Below are 20,152 nucleotides of genomic sequence, written 5' to 3'. Positions count from 1 at the left end.
GACGAAGCATATATAGCAGAGTTCTAAAATGACGACCTTGAAACAGGACGCCTGATTTTGCACAGAGATATGATGACTCACATTATAAGCCAGCAGAAGTCGGCAGCATTGCGCGCATTAGATGGAGGACGTCTTGCACAAGTTTTTGGGGGACAAGGGCGAACACCTGTGAAACCTTTCACCAGAAATGGCCAAGCTAACAAAAATTATGTTGACCAAACAGGCCTCGTGGAGCACATCTGAGAGGTTTTTTTCACGTCTTTGGCGACTGAAAACGTACTTGCGGTCGGCGACTGAACAAGCCTGTTTGAACCATCTGGAAGTTTTGCACGCTCACAAAGAACTTGCAAAATCAATTTTAATGAGATTGCCAGCGACTCACGGTGATAACATCTCCTCAGACAACGAACTAATGTGTTTAATAGGAAAGAAAGGCGCCAACTTTTAAGTCAATGCAAACCAAATGAATGAATGAATGAATGAATGAATGAATGAATGAATGAATGAATGAATGAATGAATGAATGAATGAATGAATGAATGAATGAATGAATGAATGATGTTTAGTGGCACGAGGGCCAGGCAATGCCAAAGAGCGCCATGTCAATGCTAGTGGTTCAGAGTGCAGCGATGAATTCTGAAAGTAGATGAGACGTGGCTGTAAAGGGACCTAAAGATAATCGCTGCAAAGCGTGTAAAATTTACATACAGTATTATGGCAATGACTAATGAGGTGTACTATGAACACGAAAAATGCATTGTGAAAGAATTATAAAATATACAAAATATGTCAGATGCAAAGATTAGCAAGAACCAGTGCCTAAAAAGAGCGCTTGAACTGTAAGGGCTTGAAGGCATGTGCTTTATAAAACTACTATCACAGCGCCATCCTTTGGCGAGAGGATGTGCTACGACTTTATTGGACTGACAACATATAAAAATATCGTTCAAGAAGCCTAGGACTGCTTTGGTGTCAAACAAAAAAAACAGTAGAGGGATTTCCTGCCAGTATGCTAAAGGAAAATGTTTCTTTCCGTCAGCTTCGGCTTCCCGACACTCCAGTAGGACATGGAGGACGGTCAGCCTCTCCCCACATCTTGTAGGTTCATTTACAATAAGTAATTAAATAAGAAAATAATAATTACTACTACTAATAATAATAATTATAATAGAAATTAATAATTATGGATGCCATATGTGTGTCCTATTTTGAGACGACAGAACAGGACATCGGTTCGCTGTGTTTTCACTGCGGAGGGTCAGAAACCTAACTGTGGCTTAATGAAGTGGAGCTTTTTCTTTCTTGCCGCGTCCCACGAGGGTTGCCAGTGGTGAAGCAGCGTTCGCTTGCCTGCCATACAGAGGTGAGCGCCGGTCTGTCGGCGGAGTAGCATTCACTTGCCGGTCATACAAAGCTGAGCGCTGCTGTAGCATCTTCTCCATTATGGCAGCCTCGGTCAAGAATTCTGCCACGATTTTCAGCGGGCTTCGAACAAGGTAAACAAAGAGCTGTTGTTTAACTGCACGCATGAAATGGCGCAGCTTCTCTTCCTCTGGCGTGTTAGGGTCCAACCGACGAAAGAGGCACGTCATATCCGCGACATACGTCACGCTCTCATTTCACAGGAAATGTGTGAAAATGAAAACTTGAGCCTCCCGAAACTTTCGGCACAACCTACCACAAAGCAGCTCATTGGCATACTACACTTCCTTTGTTGTGGATCTCTCACCCACTTGCAAAAACCCAGCAACAATCAAGGTAGGCATGCAGACTCGCTGGTGAAGCATGCGTCTACTGTGTGAAATTCACTTCCAACAGCCGCGCCACTGCATCTTCCCAACGTGTAGCCCCGGGGTGTAGGTACATTGCAAGTATTGACAAACACGCACTACTCACACGCCTCTTCGTGGTTATTTTCATTGTTCCTGCAATGCTCGGAAGCCTCGGCTTCTGCTGCCACCAAAATTGGTTCAGAAATCAAATAACCCTAATTTTTTGCTATTTCGTTATATTCCCTAATATGCTCACATATATTAGATATCTCCAAGATGGCAATTTACTTACGACATCTCGTAGGACAACAGAATGCTAAAAGAAATCTTCCTTTTACAGGTGTCCATGACCTATGTAGACGAGAATCATTTGAATATTAATGTAACAAATGGACCATTAGCTCATGCACATGTCGGTCAGACGCTACAGCTTCAAGCAGTTGAAACTCTCGGTTACAATAGAGGTAAGGGATTTTTCTGATTTTTATTACTGTGTTGTGGCGCATCGCCTTATGGCACTGGAATGGTGCCGGCACATCGGCCGTAGTCCAGAGGTAAGCCTGTGGCGTTTGCATAAGGTGACTAACAGAAGGCTGAAAAGAACTACAGCCTATTGGGTAAGAAGGCGCTGGCAGTGGTGTTTGGTATGCTAAAGTTCCACCAGCTTGTGTGGGCAAGGCCATTTGAAATTTTCACCGACCACAAGCCATTACTGGGACTGTTCAGCCATGAGAGCCACCTACCCCTACAAAGTTCACTAGAGTGCTGCGGTGGGCACTGACACTGAAAGGCTACAACTACAGATTATGCTAGAGATTAGGAGCGAGCTTGGGAAATGCAGACGCTTTGAGTCGTTTGCCACTTGCTAGGGGACCACCAGAGGATTCCAGGATTCAGGACGTGTTCATGTTGTAAGGTGTATACCCAGGTGTCCTCACAGCAGCTATGGAGGGGTCGGTAACTTATCAGGACCCAGTGTTAGCTCCCTTGCATATGTCGTTGTGGTCTGGAGAACACTTGCCACCAAGGCAAGAATGGCGGCCTTTTGCAAACTGAATGGAGGAATTTTCATCGATGGAGGCCTGTGTGCTACACGGGAGCCAGTTGCTTGTGTCAGTCTTTCTAAGGGTGGCTTGTTGGACCTTTTGCATGAGAGCCATCCTAGAGTTGAAAAAATGAAGCTTGTGACCCGTAGTCGTGTGTAGTCGCCGGGTATTGATGAGAACATTGCTATGAAGGTGCGCAGGTGCACGGTCTGCCACGTGCATCCAGGGCACTACAGCAGGTGCAATGGCTGTTCCCAGAGAGAGCGTGGTCTCTTCTACATGTTGATTTCGGTGGGCCCTTTCAAGGTGTGTACTTTTTAGTAATAGTGGATGCATACTCTATGGCCTCGTGCGCCGGTGGCGTGGAATGCATTGAGAGTCCTAGTGGAGTTGACAAGTCGACAAGAACTGGGTGGAAGTGGTCCAAGTGGCGTCACCATCAGCAGAGGTCACAATTGCATGCCTCGGCACCCTATTTGCTAGCCATAATTACCAGAAGTCATAGCGAGTGACACCTGCCTTCCCAAGTGCTGCCTACAAGTCATTCTTGGCTCGTAATGGAATGCGTCCTATCTTTATCGTACCGTACCATCCTGCATCCACTGGGGCCACTCAGAGGGTTGTACAAACTGTAAAGGGCAAGCTCAAGAAAACATAGCAACCAGGAGATTTTGAGTATCAATTTGCTAGAATCTTGTTATCACACAGAAGCACGTCTCATGCCGTCGCTGGTTGCTCCCTGGCTGAAATATTTATGGGCCGACGCCTGAAGACAGCGTTAGATTTGCTGAAGCCAAACTCGCATATCAAGGAGCAATTCTGACAAATACAGCGGAAGGTGCACATCGATTTTGCAGCCAGAAGAGAACCAGTTCTCGAGGCTGGCAACACTGTCTGGGCAAAGAACAGCTGGCAGATAGTACAGTGTAGAACCGACATAGACAATCTGCGGTGTCGCCTCGGAGACACATAGGAGTGGTCCACATCAGATGGGGCCGGCGGCAACGAGCAGCACACACAAGTGCCCGCGCAGCCCTTGTTGGGTGAAAAAGCGATGATGCCAGTGAGTTCGGCAGCTCTGAGACGCGACGCGCAAACAAGCGTGCCACCCTGGCCAGCAGAACCGACTGGTTAGGAAAGTGCCAGTCCTGCTGACGCTCCAGCCGTTCCCCAGACAGTTCTTTTTTTTTTGCCGGTCGGTCAGGGCACGCCAACACCTGCAGCAGTACTAACCGTAGCTCGAACTTGGAACGGAAGAAGTGTTGTGTGGGAAACTAGCACCACCATTGAAGATCAGACGGCTTCCAGAGGGAACACCATCGATGGCAGCTGGGTGCTTAGCGCGAGAGATGCATTAGGACGCAGCCATGTTGGCTGCCTGTATCATACTTAATAAACGCTCTACTGTCATTATAACACAAGGGACCACGTAGACGTGAATGGCACGGCTGCTGCATAGCCAGGCAAAACAACTAGTAAGATACAGAAACTTTACATGAAGTTTATCAGAACCAGACAAGAAGGAATGAAAAACTGCTTTACATAGTCAACTGGATAGCCTCGAAACTTCCTATACATGGGAGCTAGTGTCATGACTGAAAGACAGAAAGGTGATAAAATGCAAGTGGATCTGCCCCTGCGATGAATGTGGGTTGTATTAGGAAGAAATGTATTGAATGAAATTTTCGAAGTAATCGGCCAGTACACCACCACATACCTACGACGTGTTCCGGATTATCCATACAATATATGGATTCTGCATATATATATATATGGATATATGGATATATATAACATATGGATATATATATATGCAGTGGTGGTGTAGAGGTAGAACATCCGCCTCACGTGCAAGAGGACCGCGGTTCGAATCCCGGTGCCACGCAATTTTCCACAGGATTAAAAAAAAAACGTCCGCGTGTTGATAAAATTGCATAAAGAGGCCTGGAGTGTGGCCTGATCCCGGTGACCAGAACCGGTAACGCACTCCCTCACCACAGCAGCATTGGCCACCCTGGTGCAGTACTTGGCCACAACCTGTTATATGAACACAACAATCAAACCCCGGCCCTCAGTCCCCAGCAGCTGCGAACCAACTGACCACGGCGGCGGTCAGACCTGCGACGCAGCAAAGGGTGCTAAGAATCCCTGGCTCCGGACAGGCCGCCATTGGAACCTGAACCTGGCAACGTTTAACGCTAGAACGTTATCTAGTGAGGCGAGCCTAGCAGTGCTATTGGAGGAATTAGAGGGCAGTAAATGGGATATACTAGGGCTCAGTGAAGTTAGGAGGACGAAAGAAGCATATACAGTGCTGAAAAGCGGGCACGTCCTGTACTACAGGGGCTTGGCGGAGAGACGAGAACTAGGAGTCGGATATCTGATTAATAAGGATATAGCTGGTAACATACAGGAATTCTATAGCATTAACGGGAGGGTAAAATCAAAACAAAATACACTATACTGATGGGCGACCTCAAAGCCAGGGTAGGCAAGAAGCAAGCTGGAGACAAGTCAGTGGGGGAATATGGCATAGGCTCTAGGAAAAGCAGGGTAGAGTTATTAGTAGAGTCTGCAGAAAAGAATAATATGCGCATAATGAATAGCTTCTTCCGCAAGCAGGATAGCCGAAAGAGGACGTGGAGCCCGAAGGGCGAGACTAGAAATGAAATAGACTTTATACTCTGCGCTAAACCTGGCATCATAGGACGTGCTCGGCAAGGTGCGCTGCAGTGACCATAGGATGGTAAGAACTCGAATTAGCCTAGACCTGAGAAGGGAACGGAAGAAACTGCTACATAAGAAGCCGATCAATCAGTTAGCGGTAAGAGGAAAAATAGAGGAATACCGGATCAAGCTAGAGAACAGGTATTCGGCCTTAACTCAGGAAGAGGACCTTAGTGTTAAAGATATGAACGACAATCTTATGGGCATCATTAAAGGATGTGCAATAGAAGTCGGTGGTAACTCTGTTAGACACGATGCCAGTAAGCTATCACAGGAGACGAAAGATCTGATCAAGAAACGCCGATGTATGAAAGTCTCTAACCCTACAGCTAGAATAGAACTGGCAGAACTTTCGAAGTTAATCAACAAGCGTAAGACAGCTGACATAAGGAAGTATAACATGGATAGAATTGAACATGCTCTCAGGAACGGAGGAAGCCTACAAGCAGTGAAGAAGAAACTAGGAACTCGCAAGAATCAGATGTATGCGTTAAGAGACAAAGCCGGCAATATCATTACTAATATGGATGAGATAGTTCAAGTGGCTGAGGAGTTCTATAGAGATTTATACAGTACCAGTGGCACCCACGACGATAATGGAAGAGAAAATAGTCTAGAGGAATTCGAAATCCCGAAGGTAACGCCGGAAGAAGTAAAGAAAGCCTTAGGCGATATGCAAAGGGGGAAGGCAGCTGGGGAGGATCAGGTAACAGCAGATTTGTTGAAGGATGGTAGGAATATTCTTCTGGAAAAACTGGCCACCCTGTATATGAAATGCCTCATGACTTTGAGCGTACCGGAATCTTGGAAGAACTCTAACATAATCCTAATCCGTAAGAAAGGAAACGCCAGACTTGAAAAATTGTAGACTAATCAGCTTACTGTCCGTTGCCTACAAAGTATTTACTAAGTTAATTGCAAATAGAATCAGGAACACCTGACTTCCGTCAACCAAAGGACCAGGCAGCATTCCGTAAAGGTTACTCAACAATAGATCATATTCACACTATCAGTCAGGTGATAGAGAAATGTGCGGAATATAACCAACCCTTATATATAGCTTTCATTGATTACGAGAAAGCGTTTGATTCAGTCGAAACCTCAGCAGTCATGGAGGCATTACGGAATCAGGGTGTAGACGAGCCGTATGTAAAAATACTGAAATATATCTATAGCGGCTCCACAGCCTCCGTAGTCCTCCATAAAGAAAGCAAAAAAATCCCAATGAAGAAAGGCGTCAGGCAGGTAGATACAATCTCTCCAATGCTATTCACAGCGTGTTTACAGGAGGTATTCAGAGACCTGGATTGGGAAGAATTGGGGATAAGAGTTAATGGAGAATACCTTCGTAACTTGCGATTCGCTGATGATATTGCCTTGCTTAGTAACTCAGGGGACCAACTGCAATGCATGCTCACCGACCTGGAGAGGCAAAGCAGAAGGATGGGTCTAAAAATTAATCTGCAGAGACCTAAATTAATGTTTAACAGTCTCGGAAGAGAACAGCAGTTTACGATAGGTAGCGAGGCACTGCAAGTGGTAAGGGAATACGTCTACTTAGGACAGGCAGTGACTGCGGATCCGGATCATGAAGCTGAAATAATCAGAAGAATAAGAATGGGCTGAGGTGCGTTTGGCAGGCATTCTCAGATCATGAACAGCAGGTTGCCATTATCCCTCAAGAGAAAAGTGTATAACAGCTGTCTCTTACCAGTACTCACGTACGGGGCAGAAACCTGGAGGCTTACGAAAAGGGTTCTACTTAAATTGAGGACGACGCAACGAGCTATGGAAAGAAGAATGATAGGTATAACATAGAGAAATGGGTATAACGTTAAGAGATAAGAAAAGAGCAGATTTGGTGACGGAACAAATGCGAGTTAATGACATCTTAGTTGAAATCGAGAACGCGCGGCCGCGTTTCATGTAACGCTTGGCAGCGTTCCATTGAACGCGCTGCGACGTTGCATCGAACGCGGCGTGAGAGTGTGCCGCGACTGTGATTGGGGGACTTGAGTGGTTCTTCTGCGCATGCGCGATGTCAGGCGAGAGTTTTCTTCGTTGCTGACACGCGGCCTGTAGGCCAGATGGAATAGCGACGGCCTATCGGGCGTATGTGGTTCAAGAGACCTGAAATGTAAGTACCCCTTGGAGCTGTCGCGTCTTAGAGCGGTTTGGTGTCCTACGAACGCTGGTATCGGGTTTCAAGCAGTGAAGGTCGGTTCCAATGTCGGTGACAAATACACGCATAGCGAGGAGCTGTTCGATAGCAGGACGGCTCCCTTTGCGTTCCGGGGAGTAAATGTTGAGAAAAACAAGACGCTATAGCGGGCCATGTTCTTCAGTGCTTTTACTCGGGCTCGTATCGGGCGGCAAGCCGTGAATGTCGCTTCCAAATGCCGCTGAGGAATACACGCCTTTACAGTATGTAAATTTTTTCCAGATGACGACATTTGAACATGAAGTGGTTCTACGAGGGCTTCCAAGGGCTTCCTCGAGGGCTTCCTCTCCAACGATGGAGAGGGTAGTTGTCCTGCATCAGATTTCATCTCCCCACCGCGTAAGTGAATGTTCTCTGATTATACAGATTCACATTTCTTTTGTTCTGAGAAGCTATTAGCGTATCTGCCAACTATACCAAAGTTTTCGTGAAGTTCGGGAAATTGAATTCGTTCTACGTTTGTACAAATGCTGCGTCAAATAAAAAAAATTATCGGGCAGAGAAACTAAAGACTGCTTACGCATGGGAATGCAAAAACATTTAAAGTATGTCGATCTCGGAATGTCACGAACGCGCACTTTCCACGAACGAACGCGCTCACGAGAGCACGCACTATAGGCGCACCTCGAGTCCACGAGAACCGTGGAGCCGTGGCGTCGGCGAAGGATGCTCGTCTCGCATCCCGGAGGCAAAGGCTCAGTTCCAGCCCAGACCCAAGTTGACCACATTTCCTTATCGAATCCATTAATTTACTTTGATTACAGTAACACCCCCGAGAAATTTGATGTCAATCAGAGCATTCTTGACGGCTTTTTTACTCTTCGTGTCGGGAGCCAATTTTAGTATCCTCTTTCAGTCACGCGACGCAGACAGATTTTCGTGATTAAAGGGGGATACAATGCATTCGCACTAAAATATTTTTGCGCGAAGGTTCCCTTGGTGGATCTTTCAAGACATTCTTGGAAATTTTCTCATGGTGAAACAGCGCTAGAGGGACGCTTGCTTCGAGCATGCTTATTCAAATTCCTGATGAATGCAAAATCGGCAGCAGGAATGTCGATCAAAAAATTGCTATCGAAAAGAACTGTAACCCAGGCTTGTCCCTGCTTATTGCGATAGCAATTATATATAAATTCCCAAGCGCACTTATGCCATCGCCGTCGTCTTGGTGTTCCGTATAAATTCCAAACACGATAACATCTTCGATGCGCGCTGTACGCTGTATGTGCGAGTAAAAGTTCGCGAGGGTCAGCCGACGATCGCGGCTCAATTTCTGCGACGGAGGAAGGCGGGGAGGAAGCGCGCAGTCTTCTCTCGCGTGCGAGGCACGGTAGGAGGTGAGGGAAAGGGGGGGGGGGTCCTACTTCGGTGGCTTCTACTTACGGTACGGTCGCGCGGGTGCCGTATATTAGAGTGTTTTAGTTGAGCGCCTTTACGGTACGCTCCGCTCCGAGCTGCCCCGCTAAGCCACAGCGGAGCGGCGAGCGATTTTCACGTTTTAGTTATACGTTTAGCGCAGCGGAGCGGACCTTTCGTAGTTGCAGCGCCCCCTGGCTAAATTCAGGGTAATGCAAGAAAATCAAAACACTTTATGATCACTCTTATACAGTAAAACGTATATGTGTATATATATAACATTTCTCCATGAAGTATCTAGACGTCCGCTTGTAATGCGTTACCGGTCCATTTTATCCAATGGAAAATAAAGCGCCGTCTTGGGGAACGCCACGTGTTAGCCAGCACGCTTGCTTTCTGCATCCAATCCAATCCGGTCTGACGCGAACGCTAGCCAAAGTGCTGCGCGGCACGCTCCGCTCAGGCAGCTTCTAAGCGGACCGTGTTCCTCGCTCCGCTATCCCGCTTAGGGCTAAGCGGACGGCGCATGCGCATTCGCGCTTCCGCTCCGCTTAACTGCTTAGCGGAGCGTAAACACGCTCAACTAAAACACTCTATTGCAAGCGATCTGCGAAGTGGACGGAGTACACGGAGTGCCGGTCGCATCCTATGCGACGTTCTTACGACTTGTCGTTCGCATTGCAGCGAGAGACAGCGCGAAGGTAAATTCGCTCGCTGCCGCCGCCATGCTTCTTCATTGCAGCGTTTTGATCGTAAGTTTCCGCGGTCATTGAACGAGATGTGTTCACGTTTACCTGCACGCACGTGAAACTGTGCTTGTTAATTTAGTTAGTGAGCGAATGTTTCCACGTTTATACGCGCGACAAAACTAACATATTTTCTTCGTAAGCTATCGACTATCGTAAGCTATCGCAATCTACGCTTCTATTTTCGGGCAAAACAGCGACATTTTTTTGAGTTAACAATTTCTTTCGCGCTAGAAACTGTCTCGCTGAAAAAGTCGCTGCTAACCTCAATACAATGTGCTGCTTGTGAGTCACTGCTCTTCGAATTCTTCTGCTGATTGTGTGCTGCGTCTAAAGGTAAATTATCGCTAATAAAGTGAGCATGTGTCCCAGAATAGCGTGTGATCAGGCGAAAGTTGAAAAAAGTGACAGTGCACCATCCTTAATAAATCTTGGAGACTTTATTGCTTTTACTGATCAATCTTATGACTAGTACGTTATTGTTTACATGTTTTTTATACGATGATTATTATGAAAGGGCAAAAATATTCATTGAAAGATACTCTGTGATCCAAGTAGGCATCAAAGAAGTTTACTCGAGGGGGCCGTGTAACCAGTACCAGATACCCTGTGTCCTAAGTTGGCATCCGAGAACCTCATTGAGGAGCAACACAGTCCGGTGCGGACATACATACATACATACATACATACATACATACATACATACATACATACATACATACATACATACATACATACATACATCGACACCAGGTGCTGCCTTATTGTAAGAGCGGGGGAGGGGGGCTGCGGGAGAGTCGAGATAATAGCTGCAGTTGCGCTGCATGTTCGAGTGTTGTTTTATACCAATAGCAACTATATGGGCATTCAGACAATTCTGCCGCAGCCGTCGGCGTCGCCGTGATGTTCCGCATAAAGTCCAAGACAATAACTACTTCGCGCGCTCGGTATGCTCTATGTGCGAGCAAAGCGGGCGAGGGTGGATCGATATGATGCACGCAAGGTAGGAAAGTGGGGAGGAAGCGCGCTGTCTTCCATCGCGCGCAAGCCAACGGGGGGTGGAACAGACAGACAGAGAAAGAACATTACTATTGGACCTAAGGAACGGCGCTAGGGTACCTCCCTTTTCAGGGAGTCCCAGTAGCCGCACCCAAGTCGGGGTCGGGAGATCGTGGTTCTCCTCCCTGTCGCAGGCCCTCTGGACAGCCCGTAATTGCTCTGGGAGGACGCCGCTCTTAAGGGCTGCCTCCGAGTCGGTTAGAGCGGTAAGGATGAGCTGCGTAAAGCAGGGCATTGCCACAGCATTGAGATGAGGAGCAGTACGCCTCCCAACAGTCTGGACAGTGGGGTTCTACCTTAGGTGCGAAGTGACTGAATAGGCCCCTGGAGGGGAATGAACCCGTTTGGAGCATGCGAAAGGCCGACGATAGTGGTCTAGTAAGTTTCCTACTCCGATTGTGGCTGCTTATGTTGAAAGTAATCGCGATGAGGACAAAGTGTGCCGACTGTTCATACCTTGGTGTGCGGTGCGTTCTCGTCGCTTACTTCGCGTTGAAGCAAGAGGCAGCACTAAGGTAAATTCGCCCACAGCTGCTGCTGCGCTTTCACAGTCCAGCGTTTTGACAGCTAGTGCGCATAGTCATCGAGTGTTCATGTTTGCTTTTGCGCGCATTAATCCATCCTTGTTAATTTATTTAGCCAGTATATACAAGATTACTCTGCCGATAAATCTACTATCCTTTCCTCGTATAGCTGTCTACTGATTTGCTATCGCAATCGATGGTTCTCCTTTTGAGCGAAAGTGCGACTCATGTGATGTTCACCGGTTACGTAACTGCCAAATAACAACACGATATACCTTGCGACGCTCCCTTCGCTACATATCTTATCAATGCATCACGCACTGGCGATGTGACAACCTGCGGGGGAAACAACAAGGTTTTAACGCCTTTTAATGAAAGGTTCCACTCCACGTGGGCCAACTCAAATCTACCAGGTTGTGCATGAACCACTGTATTGATGCTACAGGGTAAACACGAGCGTTCCTTCAGCGACTGTTTATATGTCGCCACGGCTGCATACGCAATCACCCTGTGTGTGTGTGTGTGTATATATATATATATATATATATATATATATATATATATATATATATATATATATATATATATATATATATATATATATATATGCCAAAGTTTTACAAATGAAAGGCACTCGGGACGCGAGTTGAAGCGAATGCAGAATGTTGACACGTGCCTACCTAGAGTTACTCAGGCAATTTTTGTTATTTTCCCCTTAACTAACGGATTAGTTATGTTTAATTAATAAACTTTTAAGTATTGGCTGCAGACCCCAAGTGTGCTGCGCAAAGTTGTAGAGCACCTTGAGAAACCTCTCGATAAATTGTTTTCAACACGATATATCTCACGGGGTCGTTTTTTCCGCTGTTGTGGTCGGACTGCTGGTACGAGTTGTTGGGAACTCGGCGCTGACGCCCGTGGTTGCACCTGGGTCGCAAGCCCCAAGGGTAGCGTTGGCCTGGCGGCCTGGGGTACAACTGGAAGCATCCGAAGGTCCCGGCAAAGCATGAGTCGACTGGTAACAACAAAACAACTTGTTTATTCTAACATCGCAAAGAGTTGGCGGTCAGGTTGACCGAAGTAGAGAGACGGGAGTGCACTTTACTCAACAGAAGAAATCGGAGCCCCTTTTTTTGGCGTCCGGGGGCAGCTGTTTTTATACTCTCGCAGTTGAGGGCAAGAAGAAACCCCTCTATAGACGAGCACGTGACTGTACAATGGGATAAGGTGACGCATACTGTCGTGTCGCCGCCGGTCGGGCACAATGGGGAGGAGCAGGTGGCTCACACTGTCGTGGCGCCGCCGGTCGGGCACAATGGGGAGGAGAAGGTGACTCCTACTGTCGTATCGCCGCCGGTCGGGCACAATGGGGAGGAGAAGGTGACTCCTACTGTCGTGTCGCCGCCGGTCGGGCACAAGGAGGAGAAGGTGACTCCTACTGTCGTGTCGCCGCCGGTCGGGCACAATGGCACATACACTCACACACGCACATGAAGACACGTGGCATCGGAACATGCCTGGACGCGCTTGGCGGGGAGGCGTAGCGGCGACACCGAACGGGCCAAAATGTCTGCCGCTTTGTTGCAGTCGCGCCGGCTAAACCGCGCGTCGTAGGCGAAACGTAACAGACCGCCCCGCCGGGGGAAGGAGATCCCGATGGACAGGGGACTGCATCCGCTGTCCGGAGGGATGTCGCTCGATGATGCTCATAACCGAAGTCGGGCGTCCCTCGACGTTTCTTGAGCGCAGCGCACAGAGAAGGCCTCGTTCTCTCGTTCAGGTTCGCACGGGACACTGCAAAGTGACTTCGGGAGAGTTCACATTTTTGTTCTCGTTCCCGGCAAGCGTTAGAACTACGCTGAAACTCAACCGCTCAGTCAGCAAGCACGGCACAACCCTCACTAAGCCCTGCCAGGCTCTTTCCCCTTTTATACCACTGCCTAGTTCCTTACAGTAGTCTAGCATCACTCAGAACGCGTCCACAAATTGGAAAATTGCACTAGAAAGCATATCATCACTTTGAAACACTAAGCAAAAGCAATATGTTAAAAAAATCCTGCCTCAGGAAGAAAAACATCAGTAACAAACAATTTTGAGGCTGATTCCTACGTTAGGGGCTTCGACTTAAGCCATCGGCGTTACCGTTGAGACTCCCCTTTTTGTAACGCACCTCAAAGGAATATTGTTGCAAAGCGAGGCTCCAGCGCAGGAGGCGGCCATTTTTGGGAGAGATGGTCTGCAGCCATTGGAGAGGGCAGTGATCCGTCTCAATGATAAACCTCGAGCCGGCTAGATAGCATGACAATTTCTGAACGGCCCACACGAGACATGCACACTCTTTCTCGGTGGCGCTATACGCCTGCTCACGACTGGTCAGCTTACGACTAGCATACAGGACGGGGTGTTCTACTTCTCCATTTTCCCGTTGGCACAGTACAACGCCCATGCCTCGCTCACTAGCATCGCACTGAACAACGAACCCTTTTGTATAGTCTGGCGATCGTAGCACAGGCTGGCTTGTTAGGGCACTCTTTAGGGCGCTAAAAGCTCTTTCCTTTGTCTCGTCCCAGACGACTGTTTGAGGCTCTGTCTTTCTTAGAGCATCCGTCAGGGGAGCCGCGATATCAGAGTACCTGGGGATGTACCTCTGATAGTAGCCGGCGACACCTAAGAACGACCGAATATCGGTCTTCGTGCGCGGTTGCGGGAAGTCTCGCACAGCGGCCACCTTTATTTCAGAGGGGCGGCGACGACCCTGACCAATCACGTGACCGAGGTAGACAACCTCGGCCTGTGCTAACTGGCACTTAGGAGCCTTGACTGTCAAGCCCGCTTCGCGCAGGCGGGTTAGCACTGCCCGCAAGTGTGCCATATGCTCAGACCAGGATGCGGAGAATATAGCTACGTCGTCTAGATACGGTAAAGCGAATTCTTGCTGTCCCCGCAACACTTTATCCATGAGGCTTGAAAAACAGTATGGCGCGTCCTTCAAACCAAAACTCAACACTTTAGGACGGAATTTTCCCATTGGTGAAATGAACGCCGCATACCTACTAGCCTCTTCTGTAAGTGGAACCTGCCAATAACCCCTGACAAGATCTAGGGTGGAAATAAACTGAGCGCTACTAACTTTCTCAAGGCGCTCCTCGATGTTAGGGATCGGATAAATTTGATCCTTAGTGATGGAATTAAGCCTGCGGTAGTCGACGCAAGGACGAGGTTCCTTGCCCGGTACCTCAACTAAAATCAAAGGGGAGGTATAATCACTCTCACCTGCCTCAATAACACCGAGCTGTAGCATTTTCTTTACTTCAGCCTCCATAATATCGTTCTGGCGGGGTGACACCCGATACGCCTTGGATCGTACTGGCTCTGGGGAGGTAAGTTCTATATCATGAGTAAGTACAGAAGTCCTACCAGGCCTCTCAGAGAACAGACTTTGAAACTCTTGTAAGAGCTGGTGTAGTTCGGTTTTCTGCTCAGGCGACAGCGGTGCTTTACTGATAAGGTCACTAATGACTTGACCGGTGTCTTCCCTGTTCGTCACTGAGCCTAGTCCCGGAAGCTCGACCGGAAGCTCTTCAGGAACGTTTACCATCATGCACACCACTGCTTCCCTTTGTCTATAAGGTTTGAGCAGATTACAGTGGTAAACTTGCTGTGCTTTCCGCTTTCCTGGCAGACTTACCACGTAGTTAACGTCCGACAGTTTCTGAACAATTCGTGCTGGGCCCTCCCACTGCACGTCTAGTTTGTTGTTTAGCGATGTGCGCAATATCATGACCTCTTCGCCCACCTCAAAACGACGGGCCCTGGCTGTCCGATCATAATAAACCTTGGCCCTCTGCTGGGCCTTTGTCATTGCTTCACCTGACAACTCCTGTGCCCTTCTTAAGCGTTCGAGGAGCTTAAGCACGTACTCCACCACGACTGGGTCGTCGCCCCTGCCTTCCCACGATTCTCGAAGCATGCGAAGCGGAGACCGAAGCGAGCGACCGTACACCAGCTCAGCTGGCGAAAACCCCGTAGCCGCATGCGGCGCGGTCCTTAATGCAAACATCACCCCAGGCAGACACAGCTCCCAGTCAGTTTGATGCTCAAAACACAAAGCTCTCAACACGCGCTTTATGACGGAGTGGAGCTTCTCAACGGAATTCGACTGTGGGTGGTACACTGAGCTGTGTAACAGCTTTACCCCACACCTTTCGAGAAAAGTTGTCGTCAAAGCGCTAGTAAACACTGTGCCCTGATCTGATTGGATTTCCGCAGGAAAGCCAACTCGCGCAAATATGGACAGTAGTGCATTGACTATCTCAACTGAGCTGAGTTCTTTAAGCGGCACTGCTTCAGGGAACTTTGTCGCTGGGCAGATCACAGTCAAAATGTGTCTGTACCCCGTGGCTGTTACCGGCAGAGGTCCCACTGTATCAATAACGCGCCGTCCAAAAGGCTCCGTAATGATAGGTACCAATCTCAACGGCACCCTCGATTTGTCCCCTGGTTTGCCCACCCGCTGACAGGTGTCGCATGTCCTCACGAAATGGTCTGCGTCCCGAAAACACCCTGGCCAATAGTACTCTTGCAAGAGACGGTCCTTAGTTTTCTTAACTCCTAGGTGTCCGGACCACGAACCCCCGTGCGACAAGCGCAACAGATCCTGACGATAGCATTGAGGCACGATCAGCTGATCGAACTCCACTCCTCTGCGGTCTAGATACTTCCGGTACAGGACTCCACCTCTTTCCACAAAACGCGCATTTTTCCTGGCGATACCTTCCTTGACAATGCAGCGTATGTTTTCTAGGCTGCCATCCTTCTTTTGCTCGGCTATCAAAGCCGACCGGCTGACTTTTAGCAACCTATCAAGTCCGTCTGACGTAGGCGCGATGAGCAAATCAGTAGATAGCTCTTCTAACTTTCCCGTGTCGGGCATTTCCTCTCCAGTATCTGGCGCCTTCAACGCTACAGACTCAATTTTATTCAGTTCGGGCGTGCTCTGAATATCAGCTTGCTGCGCCTCTGACCCTTTTTCATTGTTTGACAACGTCGGCCCCGCAACTACCGCCTTTGCAGCGAGCTCCCGAACCTTCGATCTGGTTAAGGGCTGAACGCTAGCCTCACCAAACAAAAGCCCCTTCTCGCGCAGGAGGTGATCGGACCTGTTCGAAAATAGGTACGGGTACTGGGGGGGCAGCATAGATGACACTGCCGGCTCCGTTTCAAGTGCTCCGAAAGGTCCTTCAATAAGCACTTTTGCTACTGGCAGACACACGCTATGAGCTTCCACGGCTTGCTTGATCCATGCGCACTCGCCCGTGAACATATGGGGTTCTACGTAAGACGGGTGAACTACATCCATTGTAGCTGCGGAATCGCGAAGCACTCGGCACTCTTTCCCGTTCACGAGGAGGTCTCGCATGTAAGGCTCGAGAAGCTTCATGTTCTCGTCAGTGCTGCATAATGAAAAAAACACAACTTTTGGTGTTGTTTCCGGACACTGCGCCGAAAAGTGACCCGGCTTCTGGCACGTATAACAAACGCGCGCTTGCCTCATCTCGAACCGCTTTCTGCGTTCGGCTTCGGCTGCCGCCGTCTCCTTAGGTTCGGTCGCACTGCTTTCACTCGCATCCGCACTACGTGTGTTCCCCTTTGCTCTCATGGGTGTGAACTTCGGCCTCTCAAACTTCGAGCCAAATTCACCCTTTTGACCGTCCTTAGCTCCGCGAGCCCGACGCGTCACAAACTCCTCGGCTAGCTCAGCGGCTTTAGCCACCGTACAAACGTCTGGCCTATCCAAGACCCAGTACCGCACGTTCTCAGGTAACCGACTATAAAACTGTTCCAGCCCGAAGCACCGCAGAACTTTATCGTGGTCACCGAACGCTTTCTCTTCTTTGAGCCACTCCTGCATGTTTGACATAAGCTTGTACGCAAACTCCGTATATGACTCACTTTTGCCTTTCTCATTTTCCCGAAACTTCCGACGGAAAGCCTCCGCTGACAGCCTGTACTTTTTTAGCAGACTCGATTTCACTTTGTCGAAATCCTCTGCCTCCTCTCTATTCAAGCGAGCGACTACGTCGGCCGCCTCGCCGGGTAACAAAGTGAGCAAGCGCTGTGGCCACGTTTCCCGAGAGAACCCCTGCTTCTCGCACGTTCGCTCGAAGTTAACCAGGAACAAACCAATGTCCTTTCCAAGCTTAAACGGCCGCATCAGGTCAGTCATTTTGAACAATACTCGTTCTCCTGCACCGTGTGCCTGACTTCCATTACGAGCGCGTTCCATCTCAATCTCGAGACGCTTCATTTCCAACGAGTGTTGACGGTCGCGCTCTTCTTTTTTCTCTTGTTGCTCTCGCTCTTTTTGTTCTTTAAGTTCGCTCTCCTGTCTTTTTGCAGTCTCCCTCTCCTCAATGGTCTCAAGGCATTCCGACAGCTCGTCATCCTCAGCTTCTAACTCAAGAATAGCCTTTAGCAGTTCTGGTTTTCTGAGTTTGTCCGAGACATCCAGACCCAACTCTCTTGCAAGCTCCAACAATTTCGGTTTGCGCAACGACTTCAAATCCATGGCTGCTCTGAATGCTGCTTTCTCTACTGCTTACTATTGTCTTGCCGCAAACTAACCCGGCAGCAACGACAACCACAATTACCAGCTCTGTTTCTGACACTAACAAAAGCCTGGCAAAGCTCAGAAGAAGAAAGTCCCGCACTCACCAAACCTCGCAGCCAAGAGTTCAGCGCAGTCGTTCCGCCGCAGGCAACCATTCATCACACAGGGCTCGTTGCACTGCTCCCGGATCGTCGTTGAGCTGCTCAGCATACAGTCAACTGCATATCTTCGCTGCTGGCCTCCGTTGTCGCGATCTCACCGCTGGCAGACAGTTGTTGTGGTCGGACTGCTGGTACGAGTTGTTGGGAACTCGGCGCTGACGCCCGTGGTTGCACCTGGGTCGCAAGCCCCAAGGGTAGCGTTGGCCTGGCGGCCTGGGGTACAACTGGAAGCATCCGAAGGTCCCAGCAAAGCATGAGTCGACTGGTAACAACAAAACAACTTGTTTATTCTAACATCGCAAAGAGTTGGCGGTCAGGTTGACCGAAGTAGAGAGACGGGAGTGCACTTTACTCAACAGAAGAAATCGGAGCCCCTTTTTATGGCGTCCGGGGGCAGCTGTTTTTATACTCTCGCAGTTGAGGGCAAGAAGGAACCCCTCTATAGACGAGCACGTGACTGTACAATGGGATAAGGTGACGCATACTGTCGTGTCGCCGCCGGTCGGGCACAATGGGGAGGAGCAGGTGGCTCACACTGTCGTGGCGCCGCCGGTCGGGCACAATGGGGAGAAGGTGACTCCTACTGTCGTATCGCCGCCGGTCGGGCACAATGGGGAGGAGAAGGTGACTCCTACTGCCGTGTTGCCGCCGGTCGGGCACAAGGAGGAGGTGACTCCTACTGTCGTGTCGCCGCCGGTCGGGCACAATGGCACATACACTCACACACGCACATGAAGACACGTGGCATCGGAACATGCCTGGACGCGCTTGGCGGGGAGGCGTAGCGGCGACGCCGAACGGGCCAAAATGTCTGCCGCTTTGTTGCAGTCGCGCCGGCTAAACCGCGCGTCGTAGGCGAAACGTAACACCGCGTTCTAAAGAAAGCCCGCGAATATTGAAAAATACCAAGTGACGGGAGCATGCGTGCTGTTACTGTGCTGCTCTCAAGCGTGCGATGAATGAACAAGGTCGGCTGCAGCGAGACTGGCCCGCGACAATGCGTTATGCCTGGTGCAGGTATCTTGGCATGCGCCTGTTATAGCATGACGGTGCAAATTCAGGCTGCCGGCGACGCGTCGCCGAAGTGATAAAGCGTTTAAGGCCACGCAAAAGAAAAGACGAAAGCAGCATTTTGAATCTGCTTGAAAGAAGGGTGAAGCGCGTGGGAACGATGGAAGGCGATGACGGCTGCTACAATTGTGCCTTTGTACACAAATGACCTTGAAGTAGTTTTCGAATTGAACGATGATGCTAATAGTTCAAAACCGCAGGGCTCGAATAACAGTGGATGAATCGCACGGGAACAAAACTAGCTAATGGTAAAAAGAACCTTGGCTATATTGAAGGAAGATTACGCATGTCTTCTTCAGACGTTAACTCTTTTCGCACTGACACTGCCTGCTCTCCTTCTCACACTTACCAGCCGTTCTCTTTCGATCTCGCACCCCGCAAGTGCGCATCGCTTCATGATCGCAGTGTCGACTGCCGCGTCTGGCTCCACACTTGTGCACCGTGACCGGCGCGTCAGTCCATGAGAAAGTGCGCCTGCAGGCTGTTCCAGTTTACTGGATGTACATCATAACTAATGTACCTTGTTCGAAGAGTGCACCTCAGGCGCCCGTATCCCTGCGTGTTCTCCACAGCAAAACTATTTGGCTGTGGCCAATGTTAAACGGCAGATCTGGCTTACTCCAATAAGGAAAGAACGGATAAGGTTTTGGCTCTAGTGGCATCAAGTATATAACAGCTGTGTCTTACCAGTACTCACGTACGGGGCAGAAACCTGGAGGCTTACGAAAAAGTTTCTACTTAAATTGAGGACGACGCAAAGAGCTATGGAAAGAAGAATGATAGGTGTAACGTTAAGGGATAAGAAAAGAGCTGATTGGGTGAGGGAACAAACGCGAGTTAATGATAACTTAGTCGAAAT

General features: G+C 49.0%; 2 protein-coding genes across 10 annotated transcripts in view; one reads left to right on the top strand and one right to left on the bottom strand.

Annotated features, from left to right (window-relative positions):
- The window catches only part of LOC142575689 (uncharacterized), a 107,139-nt gene that overhangs the window by 13,009 nt on the left and 73,978 nt on the right, over positions 1–20,152 (bottom strand). The gene's annotated exons all lie outside the window — the stretch shown is intronic.
- The window catches only part of LOC142575687 (uncharacterized), a 29,723-nt gene continuing 17,158 nt past the window's right edge, over positions 7,588–20,152 (top strand). The window contains exons 1-2 of one of the 2 annotated variants that reach the window (XM_075685236.1): positions 7,588–7,682; positions 7,989–8,105. In XM_075685236.1, coding sequence (XP_075541351.1) covers positions 7,989–8,105 — 117 coding nt within the window. In that variant the 5' untranslated portion in view covers positions 7,588–7,682. The other variant, XM_075685235.1, reaches the window with a different exon arrangement.

The sequence above is a fragment of the Dermacentor variabilis genome, chromosome 3 (assembly GCF_050947875.1).
Source record: "Dermacentor variabilis isolate Ectoservices chromosome 3, ASM5094787v1, whole genome shotgun sequence".
NCBI lineage: Eukaryota > Metazoa > Arthropoda > Arachnida > Ixodida > Ixodidae > Dermacentor > Dermacentor variabilis.
Note: the sequence above shows the minus strand (reverse complement) of the source record. Positions and strands in the feature narration are given on the sequence as shown.